General features: G+C 41.1%; 1 protein-coding gene across 3 annotated transcripts in view; it reads left to right on the top strand.

Moving 5' to 3' along the window:
* Positions 1–24,912, top strand: part of LOC137272848 (uncharacterized) — a 39,713-nt gene that overhangs the window by 1,516 nt on the left and 13,285 nt on the right. For 2 of the 3 annotated variants that reach the window (XM_067805255.1, XM_067805256.1), the window contains exons 2-8: positions 4,752–4,855; positions 15,299–15,420; positions 21,906–21,962; positions 22,691–22,761; positions 22,880–22,982; positions 23,702–23,770; positions 24,576–24,667. In XM_067805255.1, coding sequence (XP_067661356.1) covers positions 4,801–4,855; positions 15,299–15,420; positions 21,906–21,962; positions 22,691–22,761; positions 22,880–22,982; positions 23,702–23,770; positions 24,576–24,667 — 569 coding nt within the window. In that variant the 5' untranslated portion in view covers positions 4,752–4,800. Of the gene's footprint in view, positions 1–4,751; positions 4,856–14,922; positions 15,421–21,905; positions 21,963–22,690; positions 22,762–22,879; positions 22,983–23,701; positions 23,771–24,575; positions 24,668–24,912 lie in introns of those variants that run through there. The other variant, XM_067805254.1, reaches the window with a different exon arrangement.

Genomic DNA, 24,912 nt, shown 5'->3' with positions numbered 1-24,912 from the left:
GAGCAGGGTACCTTAAAGGGGATCAGAGTGGTGGGGTAGCCAAGTGGTTAAAGCGTTCGCTCGTCACGCCAAAGACCCGGGTTCCTTTCCCCACATGGGTACAATGTATAAAGTCCTGGTGTCCCCCTCCATGATATTGCTAACAGCGACGTAAAAGTAAACTCACTCACAAATAATTCTTGAGCTTGAAGTCACTTTCGGCTGATCGTGACACAGGTAAGCGACATTACTCTGCTCTGTTCGGTGTGACGTCACATTCAGTTGTAAATCCGTAAGTACACGATGTGTCAATTTCTTCCAGTTGATTTATTCTGCCATTTTATATACAGCTACTTATGATGTGTACTTATAACATAATTGCTTCACAAAGAAAAGGGAATCCCTATAAACCCCCTGGAACATAGCCCAATGCATGGGTGGCAACCCATCAAACTCCACACACCAAAAATTGCTGCGATCACGTACATTGCTCCAGGATGTATCATAATCCTATAAAAGCTCCTCACACTGCGTGTGTAATGTACCAATTATAAATTTATTTATCTCTATGGCAGATTAATGTTAAAAATATCCGCTGTACTTCATTGTCACCTTGATCTACGCTGTTGTGAATTCGGTACGTTGTGAATAATGTCTGAAAGTGAAAGGCCTCGTACAACAATGATGGCGACGCCGGAATTCATTCAATATCCGCTGATATTAGGGGATTAGCCATGGCGGTCCAAATGTACCTATAATCAAACTTAATTATATTTGTGATATTTTCATGTGAGATTTGATAGCGGTATGTTGATATACAGTTACTGAGACGCTTAATATATATAGACAGTTACAACACGTCAACGCTTGGTTGTTTACGCGGTGAGCGGTATATTGACTCTCAGTTCTATAAGGAAATGCTGGGGGCCTCGCTTTTATTTGTTTGAAGACCTCTGTAGTTCGGGTAAGTTTTGTATATTATTTATTTACATCGTTCAACGAAGAGACTTGAAATGGGGGTCCCTTTGCAATTGGGAATTAGATGTCAAACACGGAAGGCAGAAAATCAGTATTATGTATTTTAGATGACTATCGAACCACCGTCATTCCTCGCTCTGAACAGGCGTTGTACCAACTAGGGTATGGAGGTATGTTACTATTGTCAAAAATTTGATTCGTATTCTGTAGACAGACAAGTCTTAAAATGTCTTAAAACCGATTTGATGTTTACACGTTTCTATTTAGGAAAGGGGCGGTGGGATAGTCTAGTGGTTAAAGCGTTGGCAATTCACGCCGAAGACCCGGGTTCGATTCCCCTCATGAGTACAATGTGTGAAGCACATTACTGGTGTCCTCCGAAGTAATAATGCTGGGATATTGTTATAAGCGGCGTAACACTGAACTCGCTCACTCTATTTAGAAAAGTTCCCTTGGAATACTCCGACAACGTAAATATAGCTCATGGAATCCATCATCGGATTTCTGGTCCAGATTCGATTATTTACACAGCGTTATCATACAAACTTCCGAAATGTCTGCCTGTCTTAAAGTCTGTATGCATGAAACATACAGAGGCACGGCTTCAGTTCCCAGCATGGCAATAACTTACTGTCTCCCTAGTTCACTACCTACATCAACTACTCATTGTTTTGAAAGGGTCGAGTAGTTCATGCATATTTTTCCATACATAAATTTAGCAAACTCATTCTTTCGTTACAAATGTCAAGTTGATGTTTGATGTCTCTCAGCGTCAGATCACTATAACATCGGTTAACGTGTTAACAATAACCAGTTGCTTATTCGACAAATGCCGCGTGTTTGACTATATTTTAGAAGTATATATACTCAACAGCAAAAGAAATGCATGTTGTCAAGTTTTTAAATAGATGTCATAAACTTGAACGCTTACTTTTATGAGATATCATTTTTTAAAATTTTTTTTGAAAATTGCGTTTCTTTAACTATGACGGTTTACTATCAAAATAACCCTATTCCCCAGCATAAGTATATGTGTCAGCACGGGGAACATTATCCTTATAGCCGCCGTATGTTGATGACTGTTGACTCAGGGGTTAGGGTTACATTTCAGCTGTATGCACATTAAAGGGACTGTTGTGTGACGGACAGGGATATATATATATATATATATATATATATATATATATATATATATATATATATATATATATATATATATATATATATATATGCTACCGTCTATATTGAAATTCTCACGACCTATATGTTTGAGGGTGTGGGTTCGAATCCTGGACTGGACACAACCCAACTAAAGTATTAGAATCTGTGCTTTACTAAGAAATATAATCCGAAACATGAATATGTTACATGTGACCTCTTTCTAAATGGCACTGTGTAATTCGTGAATCAAAACTATAGTCCGTTTGGCTCAAAAGCGGGCCGATGAATTGCAATGTAACTCGAAAACTAATAAGCATAACATACTCAATGAAACGCTGAGCATAATCAAAACCAACTCTGTGAGGTTTTTGTAGAATTTTTGTCCCAGTAATAAAAAAGTTGTTTAACAAACTATCATTAAAGTATTGACACAGTTCACTGTTTATTACGAGGGAGGAGTGCAGAGAAAGGCACAGCCAGATGTTCGAGAAGCACGTGCACAAGTGCCGAGAAAGTTATTTATTCATTAACCTGTGTGCAGCTACGCTGCAATTCATCGTACGTTCCGTTTTTGAGCCAAACGGACTATAAGTGTTCTGTTTACTCATAACTTTAGCATCAATAGCTCTTTTCCAAAGAACGATGTCACTAGGTGAACAAGATCCCTTTGGATAACCTATACTATTGAAAGGAAAGATTTTGACTAAATTTCGCGGTTTTTGTCTCACACATTTTCTCCTCTTTTAGACGGTTTTCAGTGTCACTCAGTGTCTCCAAGACACCTCAACTCAAGAATTGTTAGGCACATTGAGACTGCAATTAAGAAATGATATTTGAACTGTAACTGCAGTGTTTAGACTATATGTCGATGGTCACGTTGGAATGTCTGTTACACGCTTCCATATATTACACGCCACCACAAAGTACAGCACTCCTATACACACCGTGATTGACACGAGCACATCCACTTGTTAGATATTCCACGCCATACATATGTCTGTGTATTACGTACGTGTTGAGGGGCTCAATAACAGGTCACGGAACAGCACATCCCATTAAGATAATCAAAAACTCAAACACGTGCTTCAAACGTTGGTTTTTGAAATACCTTGATCTTTCTATGGCAGATATATGTTCAAGTGACATATACAAAACCTGTTTTATTGAGCTATGATTCTAGCCTGACGAAAGCTATCCAAACTGAACTAAGTGTTTTGTCAATATGGCCGTGGATTCAAGGGGAGGTAACTGATGTTGAGTGTCGTGTGATAACCAAATGTCTTTGATGAATTTGGGATGTGCTATATATCAGCCTGTGTCAGATTTCTCGGTTGTGTTTACAGTAATAGAGTGTATGTAACCATTACATACACTGGTTGTAGCTCATACCAAGGTGGGTGATAAATTTACCATTTTGTTATTGCTATCGTAATCATTACGTTTCTTGTGTAATTCTCAGAATGACCATATATTTTCCTGTTTTCATTATCTACTTTTGATTTTCACAATTTTACTTCACCATTGAGTACTGGATGGCTGAAGTTGTGCCTGACTGATTGTGCTCAGACAACTTACATTTCATTGTTGATGTTGTTGTTGTTGTTGTTGTTGTTGTTGTTGTTGTTGTTTAACGCTACATTAAGCATTGCTATTTCGGAGGTCTGTAAACCATCGGGTCTAGACCATACAATCCAGTGTTTAACAGCATGAGCGTTGATCTGCGCAACTGGGATACAATGACGTGACATATGTCAACCAAGTCAAAACGCCTGGCTGGGCAAACCCGTTAGTCCCTCTAACGGCAAACATGGGTTGCTGAAGATCAATTTTAACCCTGATCTTCAGGGGTCGACAGTGTTCATCTTTGTATCACTCACTGGATTGTTTGGCACAGACACAGTTCGCATGGATATTGCTGGTTGCGACGTAAATCAACATTTACTCCCTTGTAATAATATGTTTTAGGTTTTAATTGATGTGTATGAATAGCTGAATGTTCGAATCAATAACTATGTGAAAACGGTTGCTAGCACGTTCCTCATTCGTGTGAAAACGTGCAAGGAGGTGTTTCTTTAACATATCTTTCAGTTTTCATACATTCACACAGCTGGTAGTAATTTCTATACACATATTTGAAGATAAAGATAAAATAAAGATAAGTTAAAGTGGACGGGGCTTTAAACGATAAAATGATCTCATAGTAATATTCTGTATGGTCCCAGTATCACGAGTCATACAATGATTCAGCCCATGATACTGTACAGATAAACTAATTACAGAATTACAGAATCATCAACAAAGTGACATACAATGTTTCAAGAGAATTTGTAGAGATATAAATTACAGAAGACAAACAACGACGACACAAGCAATAACGAATAGAGTTTGCTTATTCTATAACAAACTAATCAACTTATTATTCAATAATAATCAAGAATAACTTTAGCATATGTACCAGATAAGCGCCTGTATGGGACCAGTAGTTCAGCCGGGTTTGTTACTACACCTAAGGCTCGGGTTCGATTCCACACACAAGTTAACTACATTTCCCATGTCCTCATACAAAATGCGGCGTACCAGCATATTCACCCAGTAATACTTTTCTCCCTAATGGCTTCCTGGTTTCCTTTTAGAGAAGCGGGTGAAAGCTGATGTGTGAAAGACTCTGGGAAAGAGGGAACGATGGCCGCATACACCAAACTGAAACAAATACAACTGGAAAGTCTGCAGGAGAAAGGTAGGTGTGTCATAACGAGACCAGTGAACGCTATGTCAACGTGTACTATCTGATAATATCACTACTTCAGCTGCATGTGATAAGGATTTAGGGGTTTTTTTCAGTGTACACCGTTAAATTATCTTATGGCCAGTGCCAAAATACTGATTTTAAATTTAGTTCTCTAATTTTGAAAATTTGTATAGGTGTATATGCAAGTGTTTTGCAATTCGATACAATTTTGTAAAGATGATCCATGTGTGTGTTTTATCTAATAGTTGTAATATAAATTGTATGACATTAAGGAAAATAAAACGTTGATATTTTTCATTGCGTGACATGAAGGGAAAAAATGTTGATTTTTACATTTTGTAACATGAGGGAGAGCAAAACGTTGACAGTTTCATTGTGTAAAATGAAGGAAAATAAAACGTCGTGAAGTGTATTGCTTGTAATTATGTTCTGTCCGAAAGGATTCAAGAATTTTATAAAAGACCATTTCTATCTTTCCGGTACAAATATAACAAATCCCCAGTACCGCATTGCTTGTCACGATAATTCCATGACAGAAAAGATCCCCAGTACCCCGGGCTTGTCACGATAATTCCATGACAGAAGTGATCCCCAGTACCCGGGCTTGTCACGATAATTCCATGACAGAAGTGATCCCCAGTACCCCGGGCTTGTCACGATAATTCCATGACAGAAGTGATCCCCAGTACCCCGGGCTTGTCACGATAATTCCATAGCAGAAGTGATCCCCAGTACCCCGGGCTTGTCACGATAATTCCATGACAGAAGAGATCCCCAGTACCCCGTGCTTGTCACGACAATTTTGTGACAGAACAGATCCCCAGTACCCCGTGCTTGTGACGAAATTTATGCTTGTCTAATTTTACGAAGGAACAGGTGCCCAGTACCCAAGTCCTCACTATTATTTCATGAAAATGTACCCAATGTTTGTCACTATAACGTCCCTTCAGAACAGGTCTTCTTTGCCGAAAGCGTATCACTATAATGTCACGACAGAACGAGTCACCTATATCCCAAGTTTGGCAATATGTGACAGAACAGAGCCTATGTTTCAACGTGGTAATGCCTGGCCACGTGTACTTTTACCCAACGACCCCATTTAACGGACAGTTTTGGCACACGTGCACTTTAAGTCTCATTCAATTCGTACTCGCCATGGTATAACAGGAAGCCGATCATCCGAGCCAAGATTGTATCGCCATATTTGAGTGATTTGACCATTCTCATGCCACCGTAACTGACATATCTGAATCACCCATGAGGCTATTCAAGATATTGATTCCGAGAAATATAAAACCGTTCTCCAGAAACGATTTGGAACTGCACAGGCGTGCCACTCGGTCGGTAAACGCAATAACTGACAAATCGTTCATTGACTGAAGTGATCTTGACGTTTTCGTCATCACGAGGCATGTCACTTTCAGTTAGACCACAAATTCAATGCCATATGTACGTTTGTTATAGTCGAGGGCGGCGGGATTGCGGGATTTATAGCCATGTTGTTCACCTGGGTTGGTGTCATAGGGATCTTTTTAACATCCTACTTGAATCTCATGACGTTTGTTTGCTGTGTGTATTTGTGCCACGGCATTGTTTAAAAAGGTGTTCTTGGACGGTATTAATTGTGGTCACAGCTATATATGAATGTTTGTGTCGTGACATTAAACAAGGTGGGGGCAATATTCTGAACGGGTTTGTCTCCCCATGGATCACTGGTCAAGGTGTCTCACCACCATGTCACTCCTGTAAATGGCTAACACTGATCTTTACATTTTACTGTTGATCGAGTCTTTTGCCTAGGATTGGTTCGGTGGCCTAGTGGTTGAAGCGTCCGCTAGTCACGCCGACAACTCGGGTGTGAATCTCTACATGGGTGCAATACATGAAGATATATATCTGTTGTTCCCCCAGTTGTATGAAGAATATTGCTAAAATATACGTTACACTATGATCTTTCACAAACGGAGCTGTGATTGCGATTATTTTTATTAGCGGCAGTAGTAGCAGCAACAGCAATAGCAGTATTAGTAGTAGCAGCAGTACTAGTATAAGTTGTTCTTATTGCTGTCACTGTTGCTCTTGTTGTTGCGTTGTTGTTGCTTTTGTTCTTGTTGTTTTCATCATATTTCTAAGGGCGGCTAGAACTTTTATCACTCGCAAACCTCGTAGCTGTTATTGATATTGCTATCATTAGTGGTCGTGGTCGTGGTCGTGGTCGTGGTCTTAGTAATGGTCGTGGTCGTGGTCGTAGTCATGGTCGTGGACGTGGCCGTGGTCGTAATAATTTTCGTGGTCGTGGTCGTGGTCGTGGTCGTGGTCGTGGTCGTGGTCGTGGTCGTAGTCATGGTCGTGGTCGTGGCCGTGGTCGTAGTAATGGTCGTGGTCGTGGTCGTAGTCATGGTCGTGGTCGTGGCCGTGGTCGTAATAATTTTCGTGGTCGTGGTCGTGGTCGTGGTCGCAGTCGTGGTCGTAATCATGGTCGTGGTCGTGGTCGTAATCGTGGTCGTGGTCGTGGTCGTACTCATGGTCGTGGTCGTAATCGTGGTCGTGGTCGTGGTCGTAGTCGTGGTCGTAGTCGTGGTCGTGGTCGTGGTCGTAGTCGTGGTCGTGGTCGTAATCGTGGTCGTGGTCGTAGTCGTACTCATGGTCGTGGTCGTAATCGTGGTCGTGGTCGTAGTCGTGGTCGTAGTCGCGGTCGTGGTCGTGGTCGTAGTCGTGGTCGTAGTCGCAGTCGTGGTCGTGGTCGCAGTCGTGGTCGTGGTCGTAGTCGTAGTCGTAGTCGTGGTCGTGGTCGTACTCATGGTCGTGGTCGTAATCGTGGTCGTGGTCGTAGTCGTGGTCGCAGTCGTAGTCGTGGTCGTGGTCGTGGTCGTGGTCGCGGTCGTGGTCGTGGTCGTGGTCGTGGTCGTGGTCGTGGTCGTAGTCGTGGTCGTAATCGTGGTCGTGGTCGTGGTCGTGGTCGTACTCATGGTCGTGGTCGTAATCGTGGTCGTGGTCGTGGTCGTACTCATGGTCGTGGTCGTAATCGTGGTCGTGGTCGTAGTCGTGGTCGCAGTCGTAGTCGTGGTCGTGGTCGTGGTCGTGGTCGTAGTCGTGGTCGTAATCGTGGTCGTGGTCGTGGTCGTGGTCGTATTGCTAAAACTATCATAATTCATACACTCACAATTACAATTCCATAATTATATTTCAATATTGTTGCAAGCAACACCTATCCTAGAGATAGCTACATGCATTGGTGCCATTCTTTCATCAGATATCATTATGTTTCAATGCGTCCTTGCACTCCACTCGTGGGTTGGTCATATTCTCTACCATTAGAAACAATGGATCTCCAGGGAAACACTCGGTGTCTGTCGGTTCCCACCAGGTGAACAAACAACTCTACCATTACCCTTACTAACTCGAGTTAATACCCCATCAGACTTCCATTGTAGAACGTCCCTCTTTTTCTTGACAGATTCAGACCCTCTCATTGCTTGCTTGTTTTTGTCAAGAATTCTCTGATCGAAAATCGATTATCGATTGGTATTAATAAGGAAGTGCTTCGCCAGTGACCGAGCTGTTTTCCGGGATGTATATGACCGATTGGGTTTTGTAGTTCAGGCATGTGATTCGAGGATTGTATTAGCCGAATTACCTCAACCGCTCTCTGATATTTAATGGGTCATAAACAGTTCACCTGCTTTCACTTTGTTTGCTCAATACGAGCCGCTCAATGGACACTAGAAATCGTATAATGGCACTTATACAGGCGGAGAAAATTATCCAACGGAATGTCAAGTCGTATTGAATGCCACTTATTACTAAAGTGACGTCTTACGTGCATATAATATTATCCCTAGCAGAGTTGGGATTTTACTGACGCTCTTTATACTTTTGAACCCAGCGAAGTTTTTTTAAATATCTAATAGTATTAACCAGATGACACTTCTGATTAATGAGATACATTTTGCAGGGAGGCAACGCTTGTTTGAAAAGAATTGTGTCAGTGTGACACGGTCACTGCAGAATGAAGCATTAGTTATGTTCATTGCATTTAAATATAATCTTGCTCAACCTCACAAAATTATACTTCAGAATATTTAACGCATTCTTTCAAACTGAACTAGAAACATTTGAATACATTTGCTTTGCAGACATTATATGTTATTTCTGGGATTAAATTTTCATAGTTAAATGCAGGTTTCGTAATTTCTTAGGTTGAGTCCAATCCGGGATTCGAACTCATAAGTATCCAGCACAGCAAGTCACTCAGTCCACGGCCTCCACACAAACGGAGGTCTGACAGCTGTGGCGACTGAGTGAGTTTGATCGCCTGAATCTCTTAGAGTAACAATGTTCAATTGGCGAGGGATGACAAGTGTTTTTAAATCAGGGAGATTGTTCTCCAAGATGTCGACCGCTAGCTCTTTTCAAACTGGTTCTTTTCAGACACCATGCACGATGGGTGTATATCTTTTACCCAGCATTTTATACCCATCTTTAGACAGAGATATATGTTCCACATAGCGGTGATATAGTAGTGATGTAACTCTGCTATTGTGTGCAGCAGGTCTTTGTTTAATTGCACATGTAATAACTTTGTAGGATATAGTAGTTATATACATTGTAGTATAGTATGCTATCTATATTTACTTATGAATAGTAGCGCAAACTACAACTAGGAAACATATAAAAAAAGAAACATGCAAAAGAAATGGTACCAAGTAGAAATCACTCAAATTCACTCTCCTTTTAAACAATGGTATTTGTCGGTTTCTGATATCAGTGATTTCGACTTGGTGTCGTTTCTTTGACCCGTTAGTTTATGTTCTCTGCATCTTGTTTTGACATGAGTGAGTAAGGTTATACGCCACCTTTTGCAGTTTTCTAGCAAATTTGCTGAACACACCATATCTATGTCGGGAACCCGGATGTTTGGCGTGACGAACGCTTTGAACACAAGGCTACCATACCGCCCACCATATTGTTTTGAGACCATCAGACAGCCACGCATAGTGCAAATGGGAAACTTCAGTTCTAATTAATATTTGTGGACGTCCTCACTACTTTTGTCAGGTATATGTGAGAGCGTTGATCCCGAAATTGACAATGTTTTACTGTGTTGTAAACACTAGAGTCTTGCTGTATAATGCAGACGTAGTCATCTAGAAATGAAGGATTCATCCAACGATTCATATCTTGTTTCTTGGTATTGTACTAAATCCCAGGGACCAATTAGATTTCCCTGTCTGAGACCAATCACAATCAGGGACAACTGCCTGCGTCTTTAAGAAGATCCCGGGTGTATAGCAAACGGTCAATTAGGCAGGGTATTCTTCTTGGCATTAAAAATGTAGGGGTATAGAGGAATTCCTGACATTGCGTGTGGAGTTGATCATGTAACGATGGCAGCTCCCGCTCACAATAGATTTGCTGGACAGGCAGACCAGCATATAACTGCGTTTTTCCACACAACTGATTCTGCTCGTGTTGGGAAACGGAGGTAGATTCGTACTCAACTAGTCCTGGGGAATATATAAACGCTAATTAGACACACGTTTCTGCTTGTGGTTCTATTTTGACTGAAATTTCAGTTAGACACACATTTCTGCTTGTGGTTCTGTTTTGGCACAGATTTCAGCAACAGCTCACTTTGTCAGTTTCATTTTTGAAGAAATCCTAAAAGAATGTAAATATTGACCAGGAACCACTTTTGGGAAGCCGAGTGCAAGGCCATTGATTTTCATTATCACCGATAACAGCGATCTGCGATTCCTGGCGTGTAAATGAGACGTAACTCTGCTCTGACGTATGTTTGAGTTAGGGAATATTAATGTCCACTGACATCCACGTACTATTACAATGAAAGAATCGAAAGTAGTCTCATGAGGGACGACCGAGCGAGTTAACCGCTTCACCACTGCAGTAAAACGAGAACCTATAGTTTATGGTTCAACTGTTGGAAGTGACTAATCACGAAAACCTCATGACTTGAAGTAATCCTTCAGATTACCAGGTGCGTGTCAGGGTAGTCCCGCCGACGACCATGCTTCTGAGGCATGAAGCCGTCAATGTCCCAGCCGAGACAGCGTTGTGCTATTCCGAGTCTTGATTGGCCACACGGGGACTCAAATGATCCTGACTAGCTGCCGTCTGCTGTGAAGGAAGCAGACGTCGAATGTCTCACTTGGTGGCATGTTGCCAGGCAATCACACGAGACATTGTCATGTTTTACTGAATCCAGTACAGTCTGTTCGTGTGGAAGAAGTGATTTAAAACGCAGGGACTGAGTGTGGTCTTCATGCTTTGGAACACGTAACGAATAGCGGAAGTCGAAGGAGATAGAAGGAAACATATCCTGAGGGAAGAACCAGTTCAGTTCCAGCAGGTGATATCATGCTGGTTAGATACCGCCATGTGTCTGTCTGTATCTCTTTTTTATCTTCATAAAAGTATTTTAAATCCACATTAGTGCCTACCTACCTTTCTGTCTGCCCGTCTGTCTGTCTGTCTGTCTACCCAATTTAATTCTATCGTCTCAATGTGGCAGAACTTATGCCAGTGTGAAACCAGTTGTTAAACTTTAATAGATTCACTCACTCATTCATTCCCAACGTTCGTCCATCTTGTGCCTTCCTGTTCGTCCAGATTGTGTTTAATTATGTATTTGTACTTGCATGCTTCCCTAATTTGGTGAGGGACTGTCCCTTTTGGTTGTCTTAGGGTCGCCTGGAGTTTAATCGAAAAATATACATAGATTGTTATTAATATACGTAGATCAAGAAGATTCATGAAAGCAAACATGCTCACCGCGCTCGCACGTGCTCACACACAGACACACACTAAATAGACACCTGAAGCGAACTTTCTATAAGAACAACCCATGCTCTTATAAATGTCATTCATAAAGTTCACACTTGATTGTTGAACCATCAAGATGCCGATGGTGTTTTCATCTAGACCTATTTCAACATTCCAATGAGTCGCGGAACCGTAAAACGTTATTTACAATCATTTAGCCCTAACAGAATCCATCCAGTAGTGGAGCAAAGTGTTACCATGACAACGCCCCTATCCAGATCAAGTGCGGCGTAATTTACTCCGGTAATGAAAACATACGCCATTACACATTTTTATATGTCCCATCTCCAACAAAAACTATAGATTTTATGGCCATGTTGAAACTATTCATCAAAAGTGAGATCATTTTGTCGCGGGCGCTCTATTAACGTGAAAATCAATTTTCAACGGTCGACTGGTTATGGACTGAGGTGGTTTCATCATTCTGTGAAACTGTCTATCAGTCGAACACATGGCTGGTAGAAGGGTCAGAGCAACAATGCTTTCAAGTAATGGAAACCTAATATCATGTCTACAATCCACCTACAAATAATCATTGCTTTCACAATAAGTAAATGTGTAGTGTTAAGGGTCGTTCGAAGAACCATCAGAGCAAATCCCATATTAGGACATGAATTACCGGCTCCGTTTCAGATTTATGACCACTGTACTGAACCAGTCGAACTGATTGGCCCCCTGGAGCGCCACCTACATGCGCATGACTGTGTCAATTACCCACCCCTGTTACGCTGATTGCACCAGTTTCGAACAGCAGTGGCAAAACCTCATCTGTGTGTATTAACAGTTACAAATTACCCATGTCACTAATTGTCACACTGCACGACTTGTTTGGGTTTTTTCAACTACACGTAGTGTTTCAATATATTGTGAAAGTCTGTGGACACAATGGTTGCTGTTTGGCTCAACAACGAAATGAATTGTCGTATTAAGTAATTGTTTTCTCAACGTGTTCATAGTTGAGGTTGGTATGATAGGGTGCCACATGCACACTATAGTTCTGTATAGACCCACGCTGAGTCTCGGTGTGTCGGAGTGCTCCCTTTAACGCAGCTATGGGTATAGTGAGGGTGTATTGTGTCAGTGTGGTGCGTACTAATGGGAGGAGGGATTCCCACCCACACCCTATCTACCCCTGTAGAAAAGAGACTCGGATTATTGACCCTAGGTCACACTGTACAGGGATCCTTACGTACACCCCGTCATATCCCCAAACACAGGGGCTCGAACCCAGACCCTTTCGACACTCCAATACCAGCAGGTTGTCGAGGTCCCTATTCAGTCCCCTGACCTCATCATTTAACCTCCATCTAGCAATTTCTTCAAATAAAGTCTAGATTTCCCGAGGTTACTGAATGTCCGACCTCACTAAGGCGGGCTCGTTTTCAATCAAAAGGAATTATTAATTTTATTAATTGTACCAAATAGGTGTATGTTTATCTCTCTCTCTCTCTCTCTCTCTGTGTGTGTGTGTGTGTGTGTGTGTGTGTGTGTGTGTGTGTGTGTGTGTATTCATAAAGTAAACATTATTCTACGATGTCCGTTATCTTCAAGTAATCTGTTGGCAAGGTATTGACATAGCTGCCAAGTTTTCCGGCTTTGTGCGTTAAGTATACAGCACACTATTCTCCCAGCCATTATAACATATTCGATTTAGTTTGTTTGCTTTCTTTTTCATTGTTGACATATGGAGATTCTTTCAGATTATAGTTTTTAACAATGCATTCAGTATTGTCCTAAATGAATGTGCACAGTGTGATCTTCATGGGCGTCGCGAACAGTTTGATTAGAGTAGTATTTATGATATCGTAAACTGGATCGCCATTCCTTACAACAGCTTTCCTCGAAACAGGCGCAACACGGATGTCGTTCATAGATCTCATGAAATATTCACGCGTGGATTATTAATAATAATATACTCTACGATGAGTAACACGAGAGAGAGTATACCAGTATTAACTCAAGTTACTGGAAGCTACCCGTAGTTACCTGTGATGTAAAGGTGAGAAACGTGCTGTACAGAGCGTCAATGAACTTGCATTTCTAATACCAGTATTAACTCAAGTTACTGGAAGCTATCTGTAGTTACCTGTGATGTATAGGCGAGAAAGGTGCTGTACAGAGCGTCAATGAACTTGCATTTCTGTTGCATGTATTTACGATTTACAACGCGAGACATAATTTAAAATCGTTAAAGTCCTTTTTCTGCTTCTCACCTGCATATATGTATATATATATATATATATATATATAGAGAGAGAGAGAGAGAGAGAGAGAGAGAGAGAGAGAGAGGGAGAGAGAGAGAGAGAGAGAAGGGAGAGAGAGATTCGTTCAGCTAGGATGAGAGGTGTGTTGCGTTTATGAACTATTCGTTTCGTATATGTGCGAGGTGTGTTGCACAGATCGTTAATGAACTGGGTCACACCCTGGACCAAAATTACTAGTATCATAAGTGAATATAAAAATCTGTATGTTACTGTTACGTGATAAAGGATAAAGAAGGCTTATGTAAAACGGCTTTTGGCTACACGTGTTGCTTGTGCTACACAAGGGATTGCGTGTTGCGCAGAGCGTTAATGGAGTTGGTCACACCTTGGACGAAAACATTCTTAAGTGGATTATTTTTTCACACCATAAATTACGTGACGTATGTTAAAGAAGTGCTCTGTAAAGTTACCCGTTGTTACCGGCAGATACCTGTGCAGGTGACAGGAGTTGTACAGAGCGTTTATGAACCTGGTCACACCTGTGACGAAATTGAGGGTGTGTCCACTGTCTGGTCACCTGGAGGTGATGGGCATACAACCTGCACCTGCGAGTGGCCGACCCTTGCCTGACAGCACGAGAGACTGGAATTCGTCTTCAAAGACAATCCTGAGCGTTACGTGTGACTGATTAAGATCAATATGTGCTGGACTGGCGGCGCGAAACAATAACAGTTACCTGGATCTCGTGTCGCGTCCCTAGTGTTGAACCAGGTACAAATCACGTTACAAGTCTCAGAGTAACAATCACAGCACGTGGACGAGCGGTGCAGGAAAATCGAGCCCTGATTAATAATACCTCGACTTGATTAATCCCATGTGTTTTTACGCCCGACCTGACCGTGAAACGAGCGCTGTTGTTGTGTAGATTAGATATGCGTAATACAACAGCGAGGTGACCCAGTCAAACAACTCGTCATTAGATACCGAACCCTCAGGGGAGAACAAGCCATGGCGACTCTCCAGGACCGTGAGTTCACTTTACCTTTGATTAAAAGACAAGGATCGGTCAACAGAATTCCTTTAAGCAGTTCCAATTTAAAATCCTTGGATCTTGGAGGTATTTCATTTGAGGGCGGAGGCGAGAAGGGGAGTTATGGACACGCGCTGTATTCAGGAGCTGGTGAGATGGAGGATAAGTTTAGTGAGTTTGGGGCGACGGAGTCGACGGCGTCGTACGAAGACGACACCGCGGAAGGTGGACGACGACGAGCCGAAAGGGCGGCGGAGTTTGAGGTAGAGCACAACTGGATGCTGAAGGAAGCTGAAGAGATACAGTATAGGAAGTTCGACTCTATAAAACGTAGGGTGGCTATATATCTTCCAGATGAGGATCCCATAGAGAACATCAACCACCGTCTGGCGGAGATACAGGCGATGGTCAAACCACGGGCGGAGATGTCCAGTTTCATCAAAGACTTGGCACCAGAGCAGATGGAACGGATCCTGGTAAGTACCGACTTCTTTAACATCCCATGAGGCAGCTTGTGCGAATGCTGGGTAACTCAGTGGCAAGAGCGTTCGCTCGCAAAGACCCAGAACTTGGTTTCATTCTTCATTAGAACTATATGTCAAAGCCATGTTGATATCCCACACTGCAAAAGCTAGTACGTTCAATGTCTATATAAACACGCTGTAGGCACAACCTGCACAGTAGGACATGTGTAATCTGCAAACAGGTTACCGGTTAATTTTTATGTCCTTTTTAGAATTATCTGTTTTAACTGGTTTCCATAAAGTATCACACTTTCCTCTTAGAATTGTTCCATTTTGAGATTCTCTTCGAGATTAGCTGATACTTCAACCTACCCAGACATATTCCTGAAATATTTAACTGTTGTTATTTTGGTGACTGATACTCGTGTTGCGTCCCATTTCTGAAGTTGATGAGTTTAGGAATAGTTAAGTTTATAGGAGCAACAATTTTAACACAACTGACATGAAACATCAGTCTACATCGATACAATGGTGGATTTGTTCTCTTATATGTTATTACTATGTGTATCATTAACATGAAGTGGCCAATACAAGATCCTTTCAAAATACCTTTTACATTCAAATCATTTTAAAACTAAGTTTTTCGTTGCATCTGTTAAAGGAAAATAAGAAAAACTGTGTGACTATTTTTATTTTCAATTTGTTTTCGTTTTCGAAAGCTTGAATTGTAATTGTAAATGCTCCAGGTGTACACTACATTGTGGAAATTACTAATCCTTTTTATCTGCTGACGATAATCGCTTCGAACAAATCAGATCAACTTTGTCTCGAGCCTGTGACTGTCAGATTATATCGGTCGGTGCTATCTACCACTGCCCTTTTTAACCTTTAGGAAATAATTGGCTTGGAAAACTTATAATCAGTATCTGATTGATAAGTGATTGGTCCTGCCAATCAACTGATCATATGCTATATGACACTGTGGTACAATATAGATCGTGAGGTTTGTGGGTTTTAGAGTTCGTACCTAACGGTTAGAAACAGATATAGATGGCCGCTTGGGTAAGGACAAAATGATACTAGTTAGTGAGTGAGTTGGTGGTGGTGGTGTGTGTGTGTGGGGGGGGGGGGGGGGGATAGAGGGTAGGGTGTCGACTCTTTGAACGGCATTGCAGGTTTATCACTACAGATTTCGGCAGAATCCGGAATCATGTTTGCGAGATTGTGTTTAGGTATAGTTATCACACTCAGAAGAAATAGACCTACACTGACAAACACTTACAGAAGGTATTAAAGATTACTGAAATAGCTTAAAATGTAATACGGAAGACATTGCTGTAAATCAACAAAAGCCAATGCTTTTACAAAAATATATAAATCAGTTCAACTAAGACTTTCACCTGTAAAGATCGAGTTAGAACTGAACTTCTGCCATCCATGTTTGTCAGAAAAGGTGAGTAACACGACTTGGTTTGATGCATATTATCGTATCCCATACGTAAATATGTGTTCATGATATCAGTCACTGGATTGTCAGGTCCGCTTGTTTACAGACAGCCGTCATATAGCTTGAATATGAACTCGGCGTTAAACAACAAATAAACTACCTAGCTATAACTTTTCCACATGCGGGGCCACTTCTAGTAAAGTGTGCTGTTTTCTAAAATGATATCGAGATAATTAATTGTCGTTTTCAGGAACTCCAAAAAGCTAGACTATTATATATATACTACCCATCAAAGGTTTAGACTCACTTCAAGCACCCACTTTGTGTTATGTTTATACATATGGTTACATCGTAGATGAATTTCTCCGCTAACTTAAGCGAATCAACTGCAAACCTTATGCAGACTAATAAAAGTAAAATATATACAGTATTACTTTATATGTACAGAATTCCCTAACACTTCTGATGCAATTTAATTCAATTCTATTTACGCCTTGGGCCAAGAGTACAACCAATACGTAGCATTTTGTGACATTGCTAGAATTTTAGAATTTTTCCCTGAAGTCGACTGAAATCTTACTCCTTACACTGTCATTTACTAAACTAAGGTGCACGAGAAACCATGCGTAGTTTGTTTTACATGTTTTTGAAAATTTAAAGAGCCGTTGAAGTAATTTGTGGTTTAGTAAGTGTGTACAAAGATAAACTGATGCGATGTAAAGAAAGTTGGGTCATTTGCCCTCATTTGCGACAACATGAAGCAGGCCAGGTTTGATCTGTTATAATTTGTGCTGAAAGCAAACCCACTGATTTTCAAAGTTGATATTCCGAGAAGCAGATATACCATAATGCATTCTTCCATTATGGTAGTATTATGATATGTTTTAAAATCAGAACCTTGTTGAGATAATCTTTGGTGATACATTCTTCATTGGACTAGTTCCCGTGTAGGTTAAACGTTGCTGTTACTGTCATGAAGGCAAAGAGGCCGAACACTAACACCACTTTAGTCAAAGTGTACCGCAATTGACTGTTCTCAGGGCAACATATTCAGGATATGTCTGCCGAATAATAACGCACCGTTAGACGTTGAACAGGGTAGAGTGAATGACTGGGTGTGATTTTACCGTGATTTTACCAATATTCCAGTAATATCAGAAATGGGTTTCAAACATTGTACCCATGTTAAGAATCGAACCCGGATCTTCAGTGTGACGAGCGAACGCTTTAACCACTAGGTTACCCCTTCGCCCCGAAAAACGTAAAGTGCTAACGTGGTGTGTAATATATACTGGACAAAATGAGTTAGGGATATTGGTGTATTTATGATTGATAGTCTATCAGAATGCCAATTTATAAATGCATCGTTATTCATAATTTCAAAATTTACATATATCCCTAACTATTTTTGTCCAGTATAGCACTATTGTGTTTACGAGATATGTTTGAAGTATAAATATAATATATATATATAGCTCTAGACACTTGTTCTAAACATTGGTTTAGGCTATACGTGTGCTGCTTTACCGGTATGACATGTTATTACCTACCTACCTACCTACCTACCTACCTACCTACCTACCTACCATTTATTTCAATCAAAGCACAAAAGACGAAAACAACAATGACTTCGTGATATAGCACCTTCAAATGTTCCCGTTTGTAACGGTACACGCGTTACATTGATAGTAATACACTTAATGGCCAAGAGTCCCCAGCACCACCTACCCCGACCCCTACCCTACCTCTTCCCCTCTCTTGAGGCCCGGGACAGCCGCTCAATGAAACGAGAATTCATAAAACGTTTAAGAAGCCTACATTCCCCAACAACAAGTAGGCGTGAAAAAAACGAGTGTATTGGTTTCGTAAGGCATTAACAAGACCTAGCGTCGGCTTATATTAATGAGCTTATTCCCGATTCATTTATCATGTCGAATGCCAGACAAACCCTGGGAGATCAGTGGAGACAAAAACCTTAAGTTGTTGTAATACTGATAGTTTCCGATAGCGCGGCTTAAACGGGGAGTAGCGTCCGCGTCGTGGTTGGGAGACCCGAGCACTATATACACTATATACAATCTGTTGAGAATTGTGAACTTGAACTGCAAAGAATGAGTGAGCGAGTTCAGTTTTACGCCGCTTTTAGCAATATGATGGCGCTCTGTAAATAATCGAATCAGGACCAGTGATGGATACCATGAGCTGTATTCACCATGTCGGGGTATTCCATTGGAAGTTTTCTATATACAGCGAGTGAGTTCATTTTTATGCCACTTTTAGCAATATTCCAGCAATATCACGACGAAGGACACCAGAAATGGGTTTCACATATTGTACCCATGTGGGGAATCGAACTCGCGGCTTCAACGTGACGATAGGCTACACAAATGCCCTGTTCTGCAAAGAACCTGCACTTTCAAACACGGTCTTTGATTCTGGATGTGTATATTTCCTGAAAGTCGAAATCAAGATTTAAGAATGATAACCCAGAGTTTACTTTCCATGTGTGCGTTCAGTTTTACACCGCTGTTAGCAATATTCCAGCGATATCGAGGGGACACCAGAAATGAGATTCACACATTGTACCAAATGAGGGGAATCGGACTCTGTTGTTCGGCATGACGAGTGAACGCTTTAACCACTAGGCCGACCACGTCGTCCCTTACCGAACCTCAGTATGTCTTGAAGTGATGACTGCAAGTGCAGTTGTCGGTGCTTCAGTATTATCTGGATAACTAATTCGGACATTGCTACGCTGTAATTTCGATGCAATGTTAATCCGTACCTTGAGAAGCTCACAATGTCCATAAAATATTCAGATTTTTAACGTTGATCTTCGAAACCATACATGTCCTATGATTGTTTTTATAGTTCCCTAAAGTACGATGATTATATTTTATCAAATCCTATAGGGACAATACTGCAGATATCATAAGAGAAGTGTTTACAAATGTACTGAATTAAAGAAGATGTGCCATTGTCAAGTACAACGTCTTGGAACCGTCATCCTCAAAATCCGTCACGTGATCGATTCGTATATCGCCCGTACATGTGACTAGGTTTTCCTAGAACCGACCTCAGACGGAATTGTCGTGCTTTATTTACTGGACGTTCCATTATCTTCAAGCCTGATTCATCTCAATATTCTCAGTGTACATTAATGAAAGGGTTATCACCAGCTGTTATCTTAATTAAGCAATTAATATCATTCCCTTGGCTGATTTCCGTGAGTGGCCACTGCGTGATGGACAATGCCATCTCACGAGCTGTCTGTACGACATCATGGCTGGTTGAGTTAGTGTTGCGAGAGGCAACGAATCATTAAAATAAAATATTTTCTTTATTTAAGTCTGTAACATCTCCTTACATATTCATAAATTAGCAGGCGCGCGTGTGTGTGTGTTGGGGGTTAACGTTGTGACCTGGTGCTTAAAGCGTTCGCTCGTCACGCCGAGGTTACGGGTTCGATTCCCCACATTGGTACATGGAATGAAGCCCATTGCTGGTATACTGCTGGGGTATTGCTAAAAAGGCGTAAAAACATATTCAGTCAGTATACATTAGCAGCAATGATATGAAGAGAAATTTATACTGAACAGTATAAAAAACGCAAGTTTGGTAAGGATTATAGTCTCATTAAAGTATGCGTTCATGTTTAGCTTCTATCTAAAATCTTAATGTTGTGTTTCTTTTGATGTTAAGTATATATCTCTATAGCAGTAATCAGAAAATAAGTGAGGCATGCCATTTCATTCCGTCATGAAGATTTGCATATATTAAAAGTGTGTGGATGCACATAGAAAAGGTCGCTAGAGCGGTCAAAGTTGACCAGGTGTCCAAATTTGGACACAGGGTCTCTGCTTTAAACAACAGACACATATGTCATTCAAGAGGTCATTACAACTGGCGTCCTTGAGTACGCAATGACCTCCGATTGACAACAATTGGACGTACTCTTTTCATTATTTATGACTTAACGATTTCACTTGGAACACGTATCACCTGGCTATGTGTTCAGAGTGTTGACTGGATAGACGTAGCACATCAAAGTAAACAACTGTTTGGCAGCATATTACTGTCCGATATACATGCTGTTAAACTGTTTTATGTGCTGTTAAACTGTTAAACTCTTGAAACCTTTGTAACCTCGCAGGCGTGATCGAGATGTATGACAAACTATAATCGAAATCTTATTGCTGAGTGCGAGTGAGTGAGTGAGTGAATGTGTTTTAATGCCGTTTTGAACAGTCTCTAAGTTCTGTCAGGGCGAGTCAGCTTTATGTGGGAGAAGTGACTCATCTTTGGGACATTAACGATCAAAAAGCAGTTGAATTATGGCTAGTAAACATTATCAGCGGATACTCACACAGCTAAGGGGCACCACCCTGCGCGGTTGCTCCTCTTTATGGTGATTTTGTTTGGTCTCTTGGGTTGAATTTTGTATAATATTCAGTGTTCTCATTAACGCAGAAACCTGAGTGTTCCACGAAAAAAAAAAAACAGAAATGCACAGAAAACGCGTGCGTGTTTTGAACGCATAGATCCTGATCTAATTAATTTGAAAAAAAACTACAACATTAAAATAGCAACATATAAAGAAAAAAATACATTTTGAAATGAAATGATTCAGGATTGTAATGAAAATTTCACGAGTTAAAGATTAGGACTAATTATTTACTATTTTATTTCTGCAGTCAGTCGTACAAAACCTACCACGAACACACATATTGCAGTTGCATCTCAGCGCTGCTCAGACATAACGATTTGACTGACGGACTCACTTAGAACGGTATTTTGGTTTCATCACAGCATGTCAGTCGAGGGGGGAAAGTTCGATACGATGCAAGATATACCCGTTTACCACAGTGGTGAAATCCAGTTTGCATTTCCATACCAAGTAAAGAAATTGTTGCGAATATAGGATTCAAAACTCACGATTCTTGCCCTAACAGCTATGATTTAGAGATTTGGATGAAGCCATCGATAGATACCACTAAGCTAGAAGACCAACATTAACACCTGATCTAAATAACATGGATATATGTTACAGAAAGTGACGAACACCGACGTGAAGAAGATACGGGAAGAGACGCGCAAAGGATGGCGGGTAAGTAGGACGGAAGCTTGTGATTCACAACACGCTATGTGAATGAGACGTACAGCTCATATGTGTAAATAACTGAGCATGTCGGTTAGTGAGGCGTTACCCCATGTTTACTGAAATGAAGCCTATTGACTTTACCGTCTTTCTCAAAAATGTATCATTTACTTGTACATTATATGGCAATGAGATTAAACATTGACATTAAATTGTCTGTCAAACGTGCGGGCAATAAAACGACTCTTCTTCATTTAAAGATTAAAAGAGGTTCAGCCTCAGTTTCACCCACGATAGATTGTGAGATGGGGTGAGGTAAGGTGAAACGTTTTAACAATGTGTTCAAGCCAGGAGATCGAACAGCCTTTCTCTACTCTGTCCACCATAGTGGGGGTCAGGCACCTAGTCCAACTTGTTTGGGAGGTCGGATTTAAACAGTAATAAAACATGTAACTAACAACATAATCGATCTTTAATCACACCTCCCCCTGTGTTAATAGTTTCAATGTGTGATACTGTTGTAGTTTTTGCGGAAGCGTATTAGGGCCACGGTGAAATTATTTTCAGTCTCATTATCTCCTAAGTCCCACGTAGGAGATACTTAGTCCTATGTAGCAGATACTATGTCCTACGTAGAAGATAGTATGTCCTACGTAGGAGATAGTGACACCATACGCTTCCGTTTGTTTTGATACACTGAAATTTGACTGTAATGTTATTTACAACTGTGTATGCAGCCCCAAGATCGTCTGGCCTATGCAATCAACGTAGTGGGTCTAATAGCGCGATCAGCCGTCCCCAGGAGAAGGTATGTGTGGTACTTTGTATTACGCACCCTTATGTAAAACGATCTTCGTGAAAGGAAGCAACAGGGTGTTTGTTCTAAACGCCTCTTAATTTGATATTCTTCACCCTTTAATTTGCAGGCATTTTAACGACCAGGACCCAGAAGTGTCAACTTCAGTTCTTAGACGAATGCGACGGAAACAGGGCACCAACGGCCAACAGAAAACAGCTTTTAAATCTAGTGTAAGTATGTCGTCCCTTGTTCCACAAATTAGTCTTATCACAAGCACAGACTTCAGACGTACAGCCTCGACTGATTCATAAAACACAGTCCATATGTTTTCACCCAGCTAAGTTTTGAGAAAGTCTGCAATGTTTATTGGTGAAATTGAATGACGTATACTTTCTTTTGACAGTCAGTATATATGTCATAATTACGTTATGGCGGTCGTGGTGAGCTTTCCTATAGCATTTAACATTGCGATTGCACCGCAATGATTGTTGCATTTCCAGTTTTACATTGAGCCACATGGAGTCTTAGTGTATAGATAACTTGTCAAACAAGGCCGTCGGCACTTTCAGGTTACCCTTTACACCTGTGCGCAGTATGGAACGCACTTGTTAACTTTGTAGGAAGAAAAGGTGCTGCAGGTAACATCTGTTTACCGCCATTGTTGAGACCCACTAGCACGGGTATGGTTCTATCAGACGAAGAAACATTATCTGAGCGACGCTTGGATTCGGACTCATTGTCTTTCTTGCACTCTTAAGGGGTAGCCGTGTAGGTAGACCGTTTGATCGTTACACCAAGTAGTCGGGTTTGATTCCCATCATATAAACAATGTACGGAGTCCGTGTCTAGTGTCCCCCATCATTGTTGCCGAAATGTTGCTGATAGTGGCGTACAACAACATATTTGGCGTAAAAGACATAAATAACACCTTTTTCATGTTTGTTTCCAGCTGAGCTCCGACATGCAGTTCGCTCTCACAACACAACCCGAATACAGAACCAATTACCACTTGAAGAGAGTAAGTTTGGAATCTGTCACATTCACTGTATTGTTTCATGTCTTAATTAGTTTTCGTTCTTGTTTAGCGACACATCAGTATTCCAGTAACATGACGACGATCTCCAAATATTCATGTCTGGGCCAGACAATCCCGTGAGCGTCGATTTACGTTGATATGCGATGACATCTTACAGCCACGTCACTGACTCTGACTATCCGATCCCATGAGTCGCTACTTAATATAAGCATCAATGGCTGCTGAAAACTACAGGTTTACAATGAGCACAGTTGATTGTTTACAGACTGGTTTTATTAGATCTATTGAACGTGTATCTATCGAACGTCAGCGTTTGAGAATAATTGGTATCTGCAAAAACTGATGCCAGTGGGAGTAACAAGCAAAATAGGGATGGAAGATATATGTGTGTACTGAACGTAATTCACTCACCTAAAGCTCGGTCAGCATGTTGAAGACTTACACGATGATAGCAACCATCATCAAGGTTCTTCAGACACACTATCCATGGAGACGTTTCACTACTTCATACATTTTTGTCGACCACGGTCTTGATTTTCGAAGCCATTTTAGCGCTAAGATCGTGATAAGTTAACGTTAACTTATGGCACGTACCACCATCCTAGCGCTAAGAAAGCTTCGAAAATCCAGACCCTTAGGTTTCTTCCACGAAGCATTCTTTACTAAGGTTGACCTTTACTCTCATTCTTTAACATTGCACTAAAGTTACCATAGTGACTTACGATCATCTCAGTGCTTTTTGAAAGGAGGCCATGTGTAAAGTCAAGACGCTCCTCTGTCTCTGCAGGTGTCGTGGGTGCTGCGTGCCACGAAGGCCTTCAAGCACCTGTTCCCGTCGGAGATGGAGAAGGAGTTGGCCAGGGTCGTCGCTTATGAAAGGTAGGCAGATATACGTTTTCCTTCCCCGGCCCCTAATGTACTGGATATGAAAATGAAAAGGAATTGCCATTAGTTACTTGACCTTTCTGCCTGGCAAAAACTGTATATGGCTAAAAACTAAAGTTGGCCAAATTTCAGCTTATATACAAGCTGGCTGGATCGAAAACAGCTGCTGAGACATTTAAGATCCAAAACATTGACATATCCATGCACTAGACTGACATTACGTCGAAGAAATAAAGTTG

The sequence above is a fragment of the Haliotis asinina genome, chromosome 2, assembly GCF_037392515.1.
Source record: "Haliotis asinina isolate JCU_RB_2024 chromosome 2, JCU_Hal_asi_v2, whole genome shotgun sequence".
In the NCBI taxonomy this organism is placed as follows: domain Eukaryota; kingdom Metazoa; phylum Mollusca; class Gastropoda; order Lepetellida; family Haliotidae; genus Haliotis; species Haliotis asinina.
This window is presented reverse-complemented; position numbering and strand designations above follow the sequence as displayed.